The sequence below is a fragment of the Amblyomma maculatum genome, chromosome 1, assembly GCF_055883805.1.
Source record: "Amblyomma maculatum isolate TAMU_Amacu chromosome 1, ASM5588380v1, whole genome shotgun sequence".
NCBI lineage: Eukaryota > Metazoa > Arthropoda > Arachnida > Ixodida > Ixodidae > Amblyomma > Amblyomma maculatum.
The window spans coordinates 15,466,313-15,486,544 of record NC_139344.1 but is presented as its reverse complement, the minus strand read 5'-3'; the positions used below and the strand labels follow the sequence as shown (position 1 = coordinate 15,486,544).

Below are 20,232 nucleotides of genomic sequence, written 5' to 3'. Positions count from 1 at the left end.
ACCCTATCCCCCTAAGTGGTGTAGGGGCCCCTATTCTAAAGCTCCCTATTGTTGATGCCACAGAAATAGTAGGAATCGGAACACTCCTCGGCTGGAGTGTAAACTGCCAACTCTTGCAGTGAACAATTTGTTTTATCAAAAGTTATTGCATATATGATAATATAGCTATAATTAGCTGAACGTCAGTCAACAGTCGTCCTTGTTTATTTTTAGTTCGTGCTTGTCCAACCTTGGAAACTAGAGTTAGTAAGTTAGAATATGTAGATAAGTGAATGATGCCAATTTCTTTTTTCCTTTTGGGATGAATCGATATTGCAAAAGAGACATGAAATCCACCAAGAGGCTGCCCAAGATGTGGAAAATAAATAAACAGCAATGTTCTTCTTTGGCAGATACCAGTAAATAAACTACAGTTTAGCATCCGATGCATTCTTTATCATGTGTGTGCAAAGCGAAGCAGAATTTTAGTATTTCTTTTATCATTTTTGTCTTTGTTATGAACGCATAAAAACCTCATATCATGCAATAATTTTTTCTGGCACGTAACAACCTCTTCTCCTCATTTGATAATTTCCATAGCATCGTGTTTTATTTTTCCTTCGAGGGTATACATGATACCGACCCGCTAGCGCACAAAACTTCATTACCGCACTTTCAGTGTAAGGCCGACTCTATAATGAGAATGCAGAGATTCCGCGTTGTCCGGATGTATCTCTGGGTAGGTTGAAATTATGACAGCACTGTTCTTTTGAATTGCTGATTCCGCTTAGTCGTTTCTGTGGAAGGAAAGAGGCCTCCTCTGTTCGTCGGTTTCCCTGTGTTAGCGGTTATTCACTTCTCGTGTGAGGCAGCCCCATGAGCTGCGAGATGCCTACTTTTGCCAGGCACAAGCATACATCATGTGTGTTACTAAAAACACTAGAACCGAGTAGCAAAAGCCGCTACTTGTACTGGACAAGAAGCACGTTTCGTTTGCCAGGTCACAGTGTTGACTGTAGCCGGGGCGCACCTCAGCTGCACGCGCGAGCTTTAGCTGGCGGCGTTTCGGCACACGAACAGTATGACATACTGAACTAGAGGCAATAAATAAATCACAAAGCAAGCAAGTGTACACTCTCAGTGGACCTTTTTCAAGTAGCGCTACTACGCATGCGGACGCCACGCGCAAATAGGGGAGGACTTCGCTGAACTATGCTGAACGTTCTTTTCCAGGAAATGACATCCACCGAACTTCTGCACAATAACTGAGTGCAGTGCTAGCCTCTTCTAGCCCATCGGAATGCACGTATTGTACTGTCCCCGCCTCCGGCAGCTCACCTCAACAGAGAAGACACGGCCAGGTTCGTCAGCTTCCTGTTGTCACCGTCATGGTTTAACAGGGGAGGGGGGTAGTGTATCAAGGTACATTCATAGATGACTCAAGCGTCTCCGCATAGGATAGATCAGACCAGCCCTGCACTCAACTACTGTTTGGAATATAAGCTCACCCCACTACTATACTTCAGGGGCAAGAGGCACTTAGGAGCACAACTGCAAAGTCTCCTCTGCCTTTCACACTGCTGCAGATATCTTGTGAGAAGGAATTTCTGCACAAATTCTTGGTAACCCATCCCGTCAATAGTACTTTGCCTGATGCCCGCAAGGGTTCACTATTGGAAAAAGGTCCATTTGCAGAGGTCGCGAGACTGGATTCGTCACGGAGAGGGAGACCTGAACAATAGCCTAGCTATTGCTTGGATGTCCCCCCTCAGTGACAAAACCATCACGCAATGTCCCACTGTGCCCGACTCAACTCGACCGCGTTTACGTGCTTTCTGCAGCGGGGTCAAGCCGAGTCAACCCTCCCCTGCACCGGAGTTCGCCTCAACCACTCGACCCGACGCGCCAGTGTTTACCTCCCTCGCCCGATGGAAAAGAAAGGGCAGAGTGAAAAACATAGAAACATCATACCCTCTCGTAAATACCCCTCGATTCGGGGTGTTTGTAGCACCACCCTCATAATTTTTCTGAACTGCGACATTGTTAGTGCACGCATATTTCGTAAATGGCACTACCTACAACATTTATCATACGTGGCTCTGCTATTCCACTATTTGTTTTTTGTACACTTTGTAGTTGATAATTGGTACCAGTTGTATAAAAAAACGAAAGCCCGAAACTTAAGTTATATTCGCCAGAAAAAAACAAGCCATGGTTTTTTTTAAAAAAAAAAACCATGGCTTAAAACGATCGTGCTTAAAATATATCATAGAAAGCTCGTGCACTTCAAGCGAACCACGAAAAAATTAGCTGAAATCACCCTGACCGTGCACACTCCTTGAGAGTCGTAGAGCAAAACCGATGCTTATCCTCTGACAGCGAAGTGTAAAGTTTTTCCACGCGAAACCTCAGCACCACTAAAAGCTTGCTACTTGAACAGTTTACAATTTTCTTTTAGCCATTTTACAAAAAAGGCTAACTTTGATCACAAATAACTTTTACACTAAATGAAGCAGACAGATGATATTTTCAGGAAAAAGCAAACACTGCACAACCTCTAACAGTGCAAAACATCTCCGCAGCAGAATGCATATTTTGAAAGTTATTGTATATATAATTACCTGTTTCATAAACTTTTCAAAGGTGCGTGGCTAATAAACTAAGCGATGCACATTAATAAAAATGCTTAACTTTGTTCATTAACATTTAATCTCAAAACAGCTCGAACGGTTTTTCTCTAGGTGCAAAAGGTTTTGCACAATTTTGAATTTCCGGAGGCAAGTAGAGCTGAAAAGTCGTTTCTTACCTTTGTGTTTTCGTTTACAGCTTAAAAGGGGGGACAACCATTTTTTTTAATTTCTTGATAGATATTTATGAAACCTTCCTAGCTTATACATTTAAATGTGCTGATCTCAAATATGCTTTTACTTTTTCCGTGAAACAGGCGGTTTTCAAAATATTACATAATTACTGTTTGAAACATGCAGGAAATTTAATTAAGTAGTAACAAAAGCCACAGTAAAGTTTTGCACATAGAAATGATCTAGAATTCCAACGGAATGCAATAAGACATAAATGAATGCTTTAGGCCCATTTGAGCAGAAGTTACAGCATGTTAAACTTCACCAGAAAAAAATTCAATATGCCCCGCCGGGGTGGCGCAGTGGTTACGGCGCTCGACTACTGTTCCCAAGGATGCGGGATCGAATTCCGGCCTCGGCGGCCGCTTTTCGATGGAGGCGAAAAGCAAGGCGCGCCCGTGTGCTGTGCGATGTCAGTGCACGTTAAAGAACCCCAGGTGGTCGAAATTTCCGGAGTCCTCCACTACGGCGTCTCTCATAGCCTGAGTCGCTTTGGGACGTTAAACCCCACAAACTAACCAACCAAAAAAATTCAATATGAAGGCTCGGACAAATTGCATTGCTTTAAAATTGTACTAAATTTTGATTGGTCTTGTTTTAGTCTTAACGCACACACCAAAAGTTTATCTTTCTAACAAAAAAAGAACTATGAAGCTAGCCAATCTAGAACCCGAGATATTTTCCCTGCACTACTGCAAATGTGTCAAAAGTGTGGTGCATTGCATCTCTGTGCCGCCTTTTGGCTATCTTGGCGATGCTGAGTGATGACTCTTGCTTCTTGGTGGAATTGGAGCTGCGACGCAAGTCTTTCTCTTTAGCCCTTTTTGAGGCAGTGCTGCAGGTGTTCATGTCCAACTCATCTAAGATTGCGGTTGTGGTGAACTCATTGCCAGTGTTGAATCTGAGCACTGCTTCAGCAACAGCTGCTTGCACTGCAAACAGTGATGAATGCTTTTCCTTGGACACAAGGCTCCAGATTACTGAGTGCAAGCTTTCATTGGAGTTTTGTGTTCTGCACCGTTGCCACCTCTGAAACAGGTTCTTCTCGGAAAGGCGTTGATAGATAGGCAGCAGAGCTTCTCCAACATCCTTGAGCAAGTTGTACTGGTGCTTAGGCTGAAGTTCACCTTTTGCCTTGGCAGCATTGTGGCAGCACCAAGAACTCTCACCAGTCAAACAGAGGTTGTGGTTTGGGCAGCTATCAGTAGAAGTTATATGATAGTATGTTGCCATCACTGCCTGTTGCATGGCATCTACATCCCCCTCATGAGACTTCAAGGCACGGCCATAGTATGTGCTGAGGCAGGTGATGAGCTCCGCAGTCAATCTGCCTTTTCTAAAGCCAAGGCCTCGTTTTCCATCTACCTTGTGTTTTTGGACTAAATTGCGGAGCGCTGCCCCCATTCTTTTTTGAATGTGATTAACACAGTCATCCTTCTCCACCTCAACAAAGCCATAAACTTTTGCCTCCTGTATAGCATTAAATACACAGAATGGTCGTGTAGCGCATGTTATGCCGTTGGAGTGACCTTTCGAAGAGAATCAGGCAAGCTTCAACTTCCATTTGTCCAGCTTTAGATTCGCTGTTTTTCTGGCACTGGTGGTTGTTTTTCCATTGCCCATAGCCCTCACTGTCAGGTTTCGGGCCATTTTTGCATCCCAAGCAAAAGTTCAACAGAACAATGTAGTCAAGCACCGTGAAAAGCTCTACGACGGCCCCGATGCCTATATGGGAAGAGTGACCTCGGGTCATCCATTTGCCATCGTAGCACACGGCAATATTGCCTTTGTGCCCAAAGCACAAGTCCTCATATAGTGCCTCCAATTTCCACGCGCACTGGCTCATGGCAGCTTCAGCTGCCCGTGTTGCTGCAGGCTTTAGTGTCTGCTTCAGATGGCGTTGGAATGTCTTGTTGTGCATTCCGCGGTGCGAGAGTCCCATACCCGCAAATATGTCATTCAATTCAGTCTGACCGTTTCCAGTAGAAAGCATCGCGCGACAGGCCAGCATGTTGATTTCGAAGGGGTTGCACCTCTTGGAGCCTTCCACCAGTCTCAAACTATAGCTTTCCGCGATCTCATCGCAGATATCACACACGACTGTCAACTTCGTCGCGAGGCCGTAATTGCGATCACCATGGAGCAAATGCACTGGGCCGCTACAAATTTTGCACTGAACGGCGCTCAACAGCGAATTCAATACATGTAGGCCAACAATCACGTACGCCACCGCAGGTTCTGTTGCCGATGCCGCAGAGAGAGACGCGGCGAAAGGCTCTGTCTTCCGCGTTGTCGCTGGCACCGATTCGAGACGATAAAGTGTCGCACGTTCCCGGGCAGTAGCTTCGTTGACATCACTATCTGTGACAGCTCCAACGTCGATGCGTACGCGATCGATGTCGACACGACGTGCGCATTCGTCGTTCTCGTTCGGGAGCAGAGCCGACAAAGGCCCGGTGATGCATCGTTGTTCACGGCGCGGGCGTCGGACGGTAGCAACGCGGCAGCAGAACTTTGACCTTCGCCTTGCGGAGGCTGCGCAGGTCCAGACTCCTTGCGCCGTTTGTTTTTCCTCCGTTTCCGGGCGCCGAAACCGATGCACAGAGTGATATTTCGTCCATCCTCCCGGAACTGCGAACGTTGCGTTGATGGCGTGGATGGCGGACTCTTTCAAAATGGCGCAGCACTTCTAGAGAAGACAAGCCTTGTCCAAAGCTTAACCAATCACAAAGCGCCATTTTGGTCATGTGGTTTTTTCGGCCAATGACAACGCGATGCGCACATTTTCTTAGTGGTGGTTTTGTGTGCGAATGGAAAAAGCACAGTGTTGCCGACCGATTTTTTAAATAAGCTGGAGGCGCAGGCTTTCAAACGAGACCAAAACGGCGTCTGTGGAGCGCGTAGACGGCATAGACGCCGTGCAACGGGAAGGGCACGATTTGACCTCAATTTAAAGGGCAGTGCTCATGCCTTGGCAATTTCAGGTGAATATTACAAAGCAAATACTGATTATTTCTTTCTAAAAATTTGTTGGCAGGTGCTTAATGACCTCGTGAATCCGAATATGGTAGAATTGAAAAGTTGATTTTTTTCGCAATTTTTCGGTCCGAAAGAGCCGTGTACCCCCTTAAACATCTTTGCAGCTATTTATAAACCAAATGCACCATACGAAAGCAGAGAAAATAAGGTTTACAAAGATGTTAAAACCATATTTATAAACTAAATGAGTGAGGCACAGTATACGTATGAATATCACCAAAAATGTCTTGTCTTTTCACCGCTGGAGTGGGACCGCCACCTTAAAGGAGTGTGCAGCAAACAGCCTGGTGAGCTGCCTTTGCTGCCACTATTTCTGTGGTAATTATCTAGCACAATATTTGGTTTGTAAATTTAGCTACTGTAGATATCATGAGCCTCATTTAATGCATTAGCCAGTACTGCTTCGCACCTAACATTTGCAGTTTGCTGAAACTGTGGCTGGCAATCCCGAAAGAACAAGTGCGTGCGAAACGACAGCTATGGCCAGCGTTGTAATGATATCGAATGTGAGTGAGCTTTCGGACCACAACATGAAATTGTCTAAGCTTACTGCGGGGATTTAATTTACTGCATGATAATAACATCACTATTATGACCACCTAGTTAGGCTATCGAAGCAAGCTGTTGTTTCAAACTGGTTGCCAGGGGGGGGGGGGGTTCCTGTACCAGCTGTGAAAGGTGATGCAGCTGAAGCAAGTAGAAAAGCGAACACGTTCAGAGACAACCAATCAATGGTGGGATAATTGAAATCGGCACCTAGGACGATGATAAACTTTGGAAACTTTGTTGTAACCAATTCAAGAGCGTCGTTCAGGAGCTCATAAAAATCAAATCTGATAACAGGAGGACGATAGCAAGCCCCAAAATGCATTTGATGTGTTGAAAGCAAGCAGACACCCAAATCAGCTCAAGAGGGCACGAGAGAAGGTTGATAATTGCCTTTAAATGCGATCATAACGCCGCAGCCTCAGTAGTTACCTCTGTCTTTGTGGAAGAGCACCAAACTTGGAAGCGCAAGCTCATAGCCATGTTTCTGTGCCGATAATTATGTAGCGGTGCATTTGTACAGAAAAGATTTTAAAACATCAGCTTCTGGAGGAATACTGCAGAAGTTACAAGAATTGAAACTGCTGATACGCAAGTAGCTTGAGGATAATGCAAAGAAGGCAGTCAGTCAGCGGAGGGAGTTGTACGCATAATCAGCTCTACTCTGCTTGTGGATGAATTGTACTCAGATACAGTTGCACAGGTGAAGCTTATTGAATTGAACACTGAAGCGCTCCTTCTCATAATGGTTTGCCGTAGCGCATCTTTCGGGCATATTGTATCCTGGGCGATCCTCCAACCAAACCTTAGGAGAATTGAGGTCTTTGTAAGCATTACATAATGCCTCAGCTTTTGATAGAAATTTGACGAGGGGTGATGAACGTCGTCTCGGCGCTGACAGACTGCAGAGCACCTGTTTAGCCTCGAGAGGTGGTCGCTTAAATCCCACTGCTGTCAGTTAGCCACCAGCTTTCTCAAATGAACAAAAGCTATCCAGTGTTCCGATGTTTGGCTTTCGTAGGTGGATGTCTTGGGAAATGATTCTATATACTTTCAAATCATGCCACTGTGGCGAGTGTGAATGAGCACTAAAATAGGTGGCAAGTTCATTTTGCTCCACAAGGCAGATTTAGGTAGTCTGATGGTTGCCAACTGATCATGGCAATGATTTGGTCACAGACCGTTTCCCCTAAGCCAAGCACCATGCTAAGGAAAAGCTTGTGACCACTGTTGGTACCTGGCAGCACCAGAGATTAAGCTCACCAATCCAGCAATACAAGGTTCCATGCACACTGCCTCTGAAGCAGTGACATACCTTTAAAATGGAGATTATTGAAGTAGCAGAACGCTAGCAGTGAAAGTGACAAACAAACTGTTTTACTAGGTAGGAATTTCTTTTTTTTTCAGCTGCATGAAGGTTGAACAAGATTGCAATCATAAAAGAATTTCAGGAAGAATCGCTAAGACACCATGTCTGCATCCCAATGGACTCAGCAAACCGATGTAAAACTAACTGTAATCCCTCAAGTCCTGCACTTTTTAATTATATAATGCACATCTAGGTTTGGTAACATCCACTAGTGCAAAATGTCCACATATATATGGCCAACAGATTTTGTGCATAGAGAGAAAGGTTTGGTTTGGTTTGTGGGGTTTAACATCCCAATGCCACTCAAGCTATGAGAGATGTTGTAGTGGAGGGCTTCGGAAATTTCAACCACCTGGGGTTCTTTAACGTGGACTGACATATTGCACAGAACACAGGTGCCTTGCTTTTCGCCTCCATTGAAAAGCGGCCTTGCATTCTTGGATACAGCAGTTGAGCGCCCTAACCACTGCACTACCTCAGTGGGGTGCATAGAGAGGAGTGGATGGAATCATTTAAGATGCAAGCACTTTAAAACAACCATTAAGGATGTTACAGCACCATGATTGGTGCCCATGACGTGACAGACACGCTGAGATTTGCATTGGAATTTGTTTTAGAATTATTCAGCGATTCTGCTCTTTTTAAAACAGAGTGTGACAAAGAGGAAACGCACAATGAAGTACAAGACAAACCATTTTACAGCAACAGCACTATACCTGACGCAATACAGCATATACGGCATTCATTCTTTTACACTGGCAATAATACAGTAGGCCATGATGTTACGTGGCAAAATGTACATTAGTAAAAGGTATGTTGTTTTCGGGCATATCATATTCTCGAACCATGTCCATGGCAGACACATCGCGTATTGTATGCATACACAAAAAACTATGTCTACAGTACAAGTAAGAACAACTGCATTACCTTTGGCTACATTAACTCAACAAATAGCAGTTAGCTGCACAGGAGCACCAGCACAATCAATAGTACTGTACCACATGGTGTCAGTTCTGCACATTTTTCTGCACCCCTATACATAATGCTGCATTCCGAAATAAATGTGCAACAATTCGCCTGACTTTACCTCATTACTCTAGCCAACATTCAAATCAGAGCAAAGCATTCCTTCTTAAGTGCAGTAACCATACATAAATGTACTCATGCAACACTAAAGTTTAGTAGGATAAATTTGCATGGAATAAGCAGGGGTGGCAGCAGGCTCAAGTATTTTGGAGCAGCTCAGGAAGCAGTAATGAAGCCATTTTGGAGTAGCTCTGGAGCAATAAAACTATACTTGTGAAGCATACAAATTACGTTTTGAAGCATGTTTCTAAAGTAAAATGCTTTTACAATATAAAGCTCACTCGGCCAAAAATTCGTGCCACTGCCGTAACAAAAATTGAAAAAAATGGTGCCAAATAAAGCCCGCATGCAACGTCAGATCAAAATTGTGTTGCAACCATACTGTGTGCAGCATTCAGGGCGGTGTCATAGAATTTCACTTCCCATTTAGCATCCATCTTCTAGTCAAATTGGAGGCTAGATACTGACTGCTTAAAGCCAACGATATATGCACCTGTTGCACTGAAAGGCGAGACTGCACCTGCCTTTCCCCCAAAACATTACCTAAACCAAAAATATACAAGTATTCGCGGAATGGAAAAGTGGTGTTAAAGGCACTGAGAGATACTGCACCTTCCTTTCCTCAAAAACCAACTTAAAACCAATTGACTACACATGAACAGGTGCAGAAATGCTTAAAATAATATAAGTGACCTGAGCAACAGTTTGGATCGGACTAAGAGCGCACGGAATGCTCGCTTCTAGACTTCGCACCTCAACATCAAGTTTGACCAGGGATTTGACTACTTTGACTTGACAGATTCAAACGTGTAGCGTAGAACTGATGAGCTCGAGCACCACCACTAGCTTGGAGTTCACATCAATGATCAGCACATCTAAGCTCCCTATCTTGTGTATACATCCTTTTTAATCATGTCCCTGTGCTCATGAAATTCTGGGCACCAGTCAACAGTACCTTCAGAGAGGTTAGACGGCACTTGAGGGTGCCCTCTTCCTTCTTCAGAATCTTCCTGGCTTTCTGCCAGTGGCTCACGTCTTAAGTGGCAATGGGGCTTCCTCAGTTTAACATGCTGGTGTGATAGGCCCTGTAAAGCTGTTTCTAGCGATTGACACCTTTGTGACTTTACCGCCCTAATGCTTCAAGCGTGCTTTTGTCTGATGCAGGCTTGACATGCTTGTTATTAACAGAAAGGCTCGGTGATGAATTACTTGCTTGTTTTCACAACAGAACAAATAGAACATAATTTGTGCAGTTCTTTGTTGCCAAACAAGTTTCCAAACCGCTCGAGGTAGCCCGTGGTGGCTGCTTCACTCGCCGCTCTCACTTCTCTCATCACTAGCAATTCAAACGGCTGGGAGAAGGCGTTATGTCAAATGCACAGAACATTTTTTTACAGTTAACTCCCAAGAATCGATTGCTTGTGGCTTCTTTTAAATATACTTGCAAACAACCATTCATTGTGCTCTATGCTTTTCTAGCTTTATGATTTTATATGCATTTCCTAATAGGCTCAGAACAAGATGCATTAAAACTCTGCCACCCGTGCGCTGCGATGGTTTTGACAGTGGCGGCTCCTAAAGAGTGTACATACGCAACTCATAGCATGCCACCAGCCTGCTGTGTTTCTCGTCACTTAATCGAATTACATTGGATCACATATTTTGTAGGCCACAAAAGGCTCGATGTGCAGCAAAAACCCATATTTTGCTGAATTTGATGGTAGAACTTCGAGGCAGCTGGTTTGGAGCAGTATTGAAGCAATATTGCGTTTTGGAGCAGGATGGCACTGGGAAAGTTAGGAACAGAATGAAGCAAATGGAGTAGCACTTCCACCCCTGAACAAGAAAATAAATCAAAAGCACATCATGAACACCAGTGCCACGTTCACCAGTGCCCACTAAAAGCATGATCTGCAATCACATTACATATATAAGCACACTTTTTTTCACTGTGAGTTTTGCATCACATGTGGTGTGCAGAGGCCGAGTGGTAAGTAAACAAAATTAAGATATGTGCAATTCGCTTTTTTTTTTTTTCAGTGCATTTTTTCAACAAAATAAAAATTAAAGAATGAAACAGTTACAGACCTTGTTGTTGCAGGTCACAAAAAGATATGCATGGATCATCTCATGCTAGAAAAAAATAAGAAGAAACACATAAATTAACATATCAATGCAATCGCACAGAATCAGGGGACTGCAACGAGCAGCACAATGCTTCACTGTTACTCAAGGCTTTTTCTGAAAGCATACTTAACCAATAGGACATGCACACATTTTGACAGCAGCACTGGGAGGAGTCTAAGTCAACACAAATTTGAACAGCTTAGTTGCAGAAAAAAATTTCAAAAACATCGCACTGAAAGTATGGTGTACTGACTGAGGCAGCAAGCCTGGCATTTGAAAATGTGAGCGGCGATGCCTGATCTATAACTGCCACACAGCCTATGCAAGGCAGCCGCGCAGATCAAAGAACCCAAAAAGAAGTTGTGCTTTGAGATTTATGCAAATTAAGCAAAGACCCCACTCCTTAACCATGAAAAGTGAAAAGGTGTAGACCACCCAGACTCTACAACAGACATGGGGCGCCAACCGAGAATGATGGACACAAGCAGGAGCAGACAGAAGGGCGTCCGGGGTGAAACGATGCCTCTACTTTGGTATGTTTCAAGATAGTGCATGTAAAGGAAATCTATGTTCCCAATCGTTTGGCCACTAATTGCAACTGGCTGGCAGAACACAATGCACCGCATCGAGCAAGGAATGCAATGAAAACGGCACACACCGTTCTTACTCCATCTTCAGTGGCAAGCAGGCTCGCAAGATGAAGAGTGCTATGTGTTATAGGCTCTGTGCTTCTGCAGACTTGTTTTCTATTTTCAACGATTAAATGAATACTTTCTCGCCCTACCATACAGGAAGTAAGGTGCCCGCAGAAAAAGCGGCTTAGGTGCAACCTAAAGGGGCTTGTGATAATCTTACGCTCAGTGCGCTGCTAACTTGCCGTGTTTGTGATACACAAAAAAACACGACATAGACCACAAGTTTTGTTTTAAACAAGTCTTACTCTTCAAAAATCTGATATTCGAAATTTCCAAACATTTGAAAGTTATTGAATGCACCACAAGTTTTTGAAATCACAGATTTTGTGCTTCACCGCGGTGTTTGACCATGCTGAATGTGCAGTGAAGCATCCACAAAACGAGACGGGTGAGACGGGGTCATTTTGTGAAGAGATACCTTCCCCACAGTGTGGGCAAAGCAAAGCACATTACGGAGCCAGGAAAAAAACTTTGTTATTTCGGTTTCGTGTCAGGTGCGGACAACCATAGTGCATGTGTTCATCAGATACAATTGCTGTGACCTGAATGGTTTTCAGCAATTTTTTCAGGCCCATCTGATAATTCAAGTTTTCAATTCAGAATTTTTTCTGGTCCCTTGAAAGCCAAATTAACTAGTTTTCTGTAACTAAAAGCAGCAATATGACTGCTCCATTAAGTTTCACGCAGGTCCTTCCTTTAGAAAACACCGGTATATAGAACCCTGTATAAAATGCTCCATTATGCAGGTCCTTTCGATACAAAACACCGGTATATGGAATCCTGTATAAACTGCTACATTAAGTTTCGTGCAGGTCCTTCCTTTAAAATATGAAATTCTGTATAAAATTTATAATGCATTTCTTAGTACGGTCCACTTCTGTCAGATTTTAGTTTAAAGGAATACTGCATCAAACTTTAGATAATCTACATTTGTGTTGCAATGAAACTCGGTGTCCCTAAGATGACTAAAATCATACAGTTTTTTTTGCTAAAGTCAGCAGAAAGTGCTTTTTTCTTGAACTGGTGCACCTGGCAGCAGCGTCTGAAACTACTGCTACGCGGGAGCTGCAACATCACGTGTTCCCCTGCCTCCATGCCCAGCTGCGTACACGTACACACAGCTCGAATCCAACCCATGCTGTTGCCGGACCAGACCAGCGAAGGGGAGGGGGTACAAAAGTAATGATTTCCTCAAGGTGCCAAGAACCGAATGATATCGAGCTATGTGTTTGTAGCCATAGAGAAAAACCTTCCGGTTCCGACTTTTCGTTAAAGCCATTTCGTCCATATCAATTGCAAAATACTTTGCTGCATTGCTAATCCTCAGCACATATATATTAAATATACAAACAAGGCAGAAGGGGGACTCTCAGTCCACAAGCCAACGTTTCGACAGGAGACTGTCTTCGCCTGGGCACCCAGATGAAGAAAACTCCTTTTGTCGAAACGATGGCTTGCGGACTGACATTCCAAAACCTTTGCAGAGTTTTCTTTGTTGTTACGTAGCCATCTTCTCAATTTGTTTTTCCGTAATCCTCAGCATAGAATTAAAAACGGCTCAAACCTCTTGTTCGGCCATACGTAAACCCTAGAAAGCACAAGAAGCATGACAGTCGAGCCTTCGCTATGAGGGGACCTGAAATACACGAAAATTATATGTGATCTATAAAAACAACAGCATATGTTGAATGAAAATATGCTCCCTCTAGCAAAAATTGAATGTACATAATCACATAGCAAATAAAGGATGAATACGCAGGTACATTTGTAATATCTGCATTTTTCCCTATGAAATGATACTTCAGGAGCATTGTCATTATTTTGAGCATTTGTATTCAAATAGCCTCGGGCAGAAAACCATCTTGAGGTGCACAATGGAACGAAACTATATTGGAAACAGAGTCGCGTTCCTTATTCCGAATTTGAAGTACACAACCAAACTTCCCGTAGGCAGCAGGTATGCATACTTGAACTGGCAGAAAAATAAACGCCGCATACTGCAGTTTTCATGCCAGTATGCGCAGTTATAACAGAAACTGAGCAAAGGTGCAGATCAAAATGCAACATCGGCGGTCCTATTGGCGTAGCAATGATAGCAATTTTCTAGCAAGGCTCATGCCACCAGGGCTTCGAAGTGCTACATGCAGATCTAGTTTGTGGGAGCAATGCACGCAAGTCTGACAGGGTAGTAAATTTTCTAGCAAGGCTCATGCCACCAGGGCTTTGAAGTGCTACATGCAGATCCAGTTTGTGGGAGCAATGCACGCAAGCCTGACAGGGCAGTAGAATTTTCAAGCAAGGCTCATGCCACCAAGGCTTCGAAGTGCTACATGCAGATCCAGTTTGTGGGAGCAATGCACGCAAGTCTGACAGGGTAGTAGTAAGATATAGCCAGACAAAAATTGTCCATATTGTTTGCTAATGTTATTGAACTTCCTGCTTTTAGATTTTGAGCAGTCACTCGACTGCTGACGTTGCTTACATCATGTAAAAATCCCTACTTTAACCAGGCGTCACCCCAATACCAACGCAGCGGCTAAATTTTGGTGGATAAAGTAATGAATGACAGTGATTCTGTGATGTTCTGAATTTGAGAAAAACTTGTCCGATGCATATAAATGTATATTAGCATATACATAGCTATTACTTTGCTAGTGCGCACGCTTGGGTGAAATGTCCGACTCCCCCAGCTCATTTTACGCTTTGTTGCTTGATCTGGCGGCAGGATCACAGCCGCATGATATACAGTCCCTATAGTGACGGTCTGGATATCTGAACAACCAACGTTCGCGATGCCACTTTAATGCTTTAACTGTCGATTGACAGCAACTGTTGACACAGCCCAGCTTGGAAACTACAGGCATGACAGCTGCAGCAATACCACCTCACTCAGTACAGCGAGAGAGATCCTGTGAAATGTGTGACGTCAAGCATGCGTCCAGCCTATGTGGGCAGTATCTGGTGCCCAAATGGAATACACAGAAAATAACACCACTTGCACAAAAACACATGAAATAAATGCTGGAGACTTAGATAATCTAATTTCCTGAATGCATTTTCAGCGATTTCACGCAAGGTCAACATATTTATGCAGTATACATTTAATGCTATTAGAAAATACTGTGCATAGTGAGAGATAAACTAAGCAAACAATGTGCGCTATTTCCTTTTTTTTTTTTTTTTTTTCATTGATGAGATATTCGATATCGAAGACATTTTCCCCACATATTTGTATTCGGAAATTTCAATATTACCAAACCGCTAATAACACTGACACAAAACTTTTTGCATACAAAAAGTTATAGACCTTTATAGACCTTTGCATTTCGGGCTCTCTGTGCACTGCCATATTGTTCACTGGACAGTTGTGTTCACCGTGCGCAAGCAGTGTGAAAGCTGCAGCGAAACCGGTTTCAGACTATCCAGAGAGGAGGCACTTCGACAACTCCCCTCGCCCGATGCAAAGGTCTATAGATATCCACATTTTTGTATACTACAGTAGAATCGCATAAATATTTTGGCTACTAAAAACTAGTTGCTTGTTTTTTTTTTTGCATTCCCAAGAGTTCACACACACACGCACACACAAAACTGTTTTTATATGTGCAAGCATAATTTCAAAAGTGAAAAAAAAAAAAAAAAAAAACTTTGTGCCACATTTAGTATAATTTGAAAACTTTTATTACGGTTTTTATTTCTATACCATGCCTTTTTATTTCTTGGTCGATTTTCTGCCCTAAAGGTTGGTTGGTTGGTTGGTTTGTGGGGTTTAACGTCCCAAAGCAACTCAGGCTATGAGAGACGCCGTAGTGGAGGACTCCGGAAATTTCGACCACCTGGGGTTCTTTAACGTGCACTGACAACGCACAGCACACGGGCGCGTTACTTTTCGCCTCCATCGAAAAGCTGTCGCCGAGGCCGGGATTCGATCCCGCGTCCTTGGGAACAGTAGTCGAGCGCCGTAACCACTGCGCCACCCCGGCGGGGTCTGCCCTAAAGGTTTGCACTGAAAGATTTTTTTCTTAATTCATGCATATAAAAGAAGACTTGAGCAGTTACATTTTGTTATATGATATACCAGGGTTATTTTGAGTACTCCATTCATTAAAAAAATAATAATAATAGTCTATTCTTTCACAGTACTGAAAGAGTTAAATTGGCATGAAAAATTCATATGCACACAACTATTAAGCGATGCCTGTGCCCCACGTGCTTAGTGATATCCACTGTACAGAAATCAACACTGCCATGCTTGAGTTTGGGTAGAGCTCCAAAACCCTGAAGGCCCTATGACAATGGTATTGAGGTTCCAGATTTTATCACTTGGAAGCAATGCTTCAACAGAGGCAGGATGCCATCTACTCTTGCTGGCTTGCTTTTTTTGAACAATATGTGCTTGACCCTTTACATGACATCAGGACGCAAGTTGTCCCACTTGGCCTTATAATATCCCTTGAAGCAATTTTCGGGTCTAATCCAAGTTGCCTTACTAGTGAAAAGTCTAGTTACAGATACATGCCACATTTCAGGTAGTTTTACAAGTCATTACAGCAAAGATTTACCCTTCTTTTCTACAATACAGTAGCAGGGGTTGAAACAGCTTGAATGTGATGTCATTAAATTTCTAGAGCCATTCTGAGTGCAATTAATTTTTCTATGCACATCAGACAGCCACACATCTTGTGTCTTGTAAAGGGATAAAAAGCATGTCATACTACCAAAACAAGCTCAATATTAACATGGTGTTGACAGGGGGTCCCAAGTTAATAATAAAGCACGGTGAAAAAAACAAAACAAAACTAGCCAACAGGGTCACTCGTGTCAACACATGCGAGGTACTCACCAGAAGTGTTTCCACCAGATCCTTTCTTGGCCGCAACTTGAGAAGGGGCTCACTCAGCTTCACAGTGCAAAGCCCACCCTTTCCTTCGTAGTAGCACAGCCCAGCACAGCTGAAATGGGCTTATGTTTCACTGCACTGCCCAAGCACCAAGGAAAAATGTAAGAGCTGAAATGCTTCGGCTGCACAGCTGCCATTTTTAAAGCCTGCATTGACAGCTAATTCAACTTTACTTGCTAGCATCGATTAGGCAGAAAATAACTGAAACAATGCATTATCAGTTGAACAACTTGGGCAATGAACAAATACAAAATGTTATGGACCCTAATATTTAAACAAGTACCGATACTGGACAATGCATTTGTCCAATATCAGTACTTTAGTCTGGGTGCAATGTGAAAGCTTGCAACAAACCTGTTTCTAAAGAAGCTTTTTATGGCAAACTAACCACATTAAAGCACTACAACTTCCCAAAAAAACTGCTATTTTAGTACCTGTAATACTTGGCCAAATTAACCACATATGCTCATAGCATTCACATGGTATATGCAAGCCTAAATAATGCCAAGGAATGCTTTTCGGCATACAAGAAGTCATGCTCACAGGGTCATGCGTGAGCTCCAGGTCACCACAACTTGGTCCAGCTTGCCATAAAAATAGGCTTTGTTAAATTCAGTAAAAAGATGATGCACATCTGGGTTTGGATCATTCAGCTCCCAAAACTCATCCACCACTGACAAGTCTTTTCGTGATGAGTGAGACACCTGCAAAACAATAACAACAGTGCCAACTTCAAACAAGTTTGGCATGGCTAAATGCACAAGAGGACAGAACACAAATATCAAACACAGCAAAGCGCTGACTTGAAGTTAAGCTTGAGGAAGGCCAACCATTGTTAAACAAACAAGTGCGATCAAACAATGTGCAAAACAAGATCTCTTCGTCTTGTACGTATACACGTTAGTTCAGTTGGGCTTCCTCCAAAGTCCTGTTTTCAACTGCTAAAAGTTCTTATTCCGCCGTGCTCATTTCAGGTCATACCACCTTTGGTCTAACAAAAGGCAAACGCCTGATCCGCCTGCCATCTCCATTTGCCCAGAGCAATAACACACGCTGACAGACTATCATAAAAAACAGCAGCGCATTTGGCGATTGCCTCTACTGTCAAAACGCCTCGAACTGTTTTGGCACGAAGGGCATTTCGGACAAGACAGTACCAACAACATGTCAATTAACTCTGCTCGGGTGTACTGCAGTTTGCGCGCAAAGGTCTTTACAGCTTCAATTGACAGTTCTAGCGCATACCACGTAGACGAAGGGAGAACACAAGACACCACAAACGCTGTCTGTTCTAGCGCATATCACAGGGACAGACACAAACGGTGGTGTCCGTGTGTTTCCTTCGTCCCTGTGATATCCGCTAGAACTACGCTGAATCTAAACACGAACTCGCCCAGCTTTCCGCATTAAATGTCTTTCCAGCGCTAGAAGCTGCACGTACCACAGATATATCTGGCGGCCTCACAATGCTCAGTTCATTCAATTCCAGCAAACTCTCGTGATACTGCTGCTCTTCATTCAGCACCGCAAGCTCCAGGCTCAAATTATAGTCATCCTCTTCGCTAGCCATGTTAAATGCAGAAGTGCTGGCAGATAAAGCTTCACACACTTCGCAGACAAAAACTGCGTGACAGAGCAAATTAAGCTGCCGTGGCACCGCGAAACGATGACGCCGCGTGGTAATTTACTGCGCGCGACCATACGATCATACCAGCACACGTTCGCGCGCGACAGCGACTGAACAAAGAAATAAAGAAAGAGCTCGACTGAACGCGCCAAAGCAACAACAAAAAAACAATAATAATAAGGCGCGCAACCAAGACAAAATAAGCATAAGATTACAAACGCGGTACCGTTTAAGCCAAAGTTGTGTATATATTTTACTAAAAAAACTAAACATAAATTTAATAAAAAAATTTTGGTTCAGAGAAATATGGTTCAAGAAATCGACCCCTTGTGTTGTTGTCTTTTATTGCCAGTGTTTGTCAAGGGATGACCGGATGACGCTAGCCACATGGCTTGTTTGTTCTTCCTTTTTTTTTAACTTTCTTCTTTCTGCCTTTCACTTTTACTTTTGGCCTGCGCACTAGTTTTGGTGCCGACTCGTTTTAAATGGTATGGGTATAGTATGGGTATGGCGGCATGACCATGGCCTGAGCACCATCATCATCGTGGTTACGCGCGGCTTTTAGTTGTCTTTGTCATGTTAGGGTCCCTAGAAATATTGCTAGTCTGTCGTCCGCCGGCCGCGGCGGGGGCGGCCGCTGAATGATCGCCGCGGTGGCGCTGCGGTGAACCGGAGTGCGCCACTGCTGACGGAGCAGACGACGCGCGCGCCCGTGCGCTTCGAAATGCATTCGCTGCATGCTCATTGTCAGGTGCCTTGTACATGCGATGCCGCTCTTTAGTCTTTGATTTCAGTTTAGTCGTAATATTGAATTCGCAGCCGTGTTGTTGGCATATCCACGGATGCGACTTTTTTTTTTTTCGTGAGCGAAGTTTTGCGCGCATGCCCCTGAGCCGATGTAGAAACGAAGCTGCTTTTTATACCCTATTATCCTGCTGAAGCTACCGCCGTGCCGTAGTGTAATGAAGACTTCTGAGGATTTTGTGCAAACAATTGCGCTTGCATGGAGAACTATACTAGACGCACATTCTAGGCTCTAAGGACCATGTGTGCGAGCAACAGAGCGCTGTCGGCGGCGTTTTCATTCACGCTATAGTTTCATCTTAACTTCTTCGGACGTTTAGCTAAGTTATAACACGTATGTAGAAGTAGAAACTTTCGGATGCATGCACAATTAAAGCACGCAAGATGGGAACCCGAGCCCTTCAAATCGCACCGCGCTTCAGGCAACCTGCTGATAGGCATTATTTGGTACTTAGGAAGCCTAGTAGCCACTCATCAGAATATGCCATCACTTTTGTTGACTTCCGTTTTGCAACCTCTAAAACATATTTTAACAGCCAGCTGTTAGTTGAGACGAAGGGCACTAACACTTCTTTCAAACTCTCTCCTTGAAGGTGTTCATTTTCATTTTTCATTTCACCGAGATCTTTTACCAGCTTTGCCACCTTAATTGTCCTTCGTACGACAAACTGCTCGAGACATAGAAGTCTGTTTCTTAATTTTTTTTTCTTCTTGACAGGGTGTTCTGAGTTAACTTTCGCAAGTATTTGCAGGCTATCATGTTGCATCAGAAATAATGGTACAGTTCGTCGCAAATTAAGCAACGCCCATTGTAGGTGGGAAAGGTCTTGGTAATAGGCTTCAATCCGCTGCCAGGACACAAGCTGAGTTTCGCAATGTCCTGAATAAGATTAATTACCTCTTCTGTTGACTTTACAGCTATCTCCTTGACTTTGTTTCCTCGAATGCACACAGCAGCATTCATGGCAGCTTCACCACTGCGATGGAACAGAACTCGCCGATGGCAGTTGCCTCCGGAGATTCGTCCTCGCTTGAGTGGCACTATGCGAATGTTCATTGTTCAACATCAGAAAGATCGACATTTGTCCCCAGTGGCGGTGGCATGCAGCTTTCTGCATTCCTGGAGCAGGCTCACGTCACACGATCCACCACCGCTGTATTCTTCAACTGGCTCCACTGATGCTTCAGGATCAGTGCAC

The 20,232-nt window shown here is 43.7% G+C and overlaps 1 protein-coding gene and 1 pseudogene across 4 annotated transcripts in view; both read right to left on the bottom strand.

The window, feature by feature from the left end:
• The window catches only part of mh (DNA-dependent metalloprotease SPRTN), a 48,355-nt gene that overhangs the window by 5,120 nt on the left and 23,003 nt on the right, over positions 1-20,232 (bottom strand). For 2 of the 4 annotated variants that reach the window (XM_084587786.1, XM_084587785.1), the window contains 3 exons: positions 17,146-17,306; positions 16,546-16,654; positions 10,969-11,013 (listed from right to left, as the gene is read on the bottom strand). In XM_084587786.1, coding sequence (XP_084443912.1) covers positions 10,969-11,013; positions 16,546-16,654; positions 17,146-17,153 — 162 coding nt within the window. In that variant the 5' untranslated portion in view covers positions 17,154-17,306. Of the gene's footprint in view, positions 1-10,968; positions 11,014-16,545; positions 16,655-17,145; positions 17,307-17,759; positions 17,784-18,043; positions 18,416-20,232 lie in introns of those variants that run through there. The other 2 variants (XM_084587783.1, XM_084587784.1) reach the window with 2 other exon arrangements.
• LOC146201821 (uncharacterized) lies at positions 2,866-6,908 on the bottom strand (annotated as a pseudogene).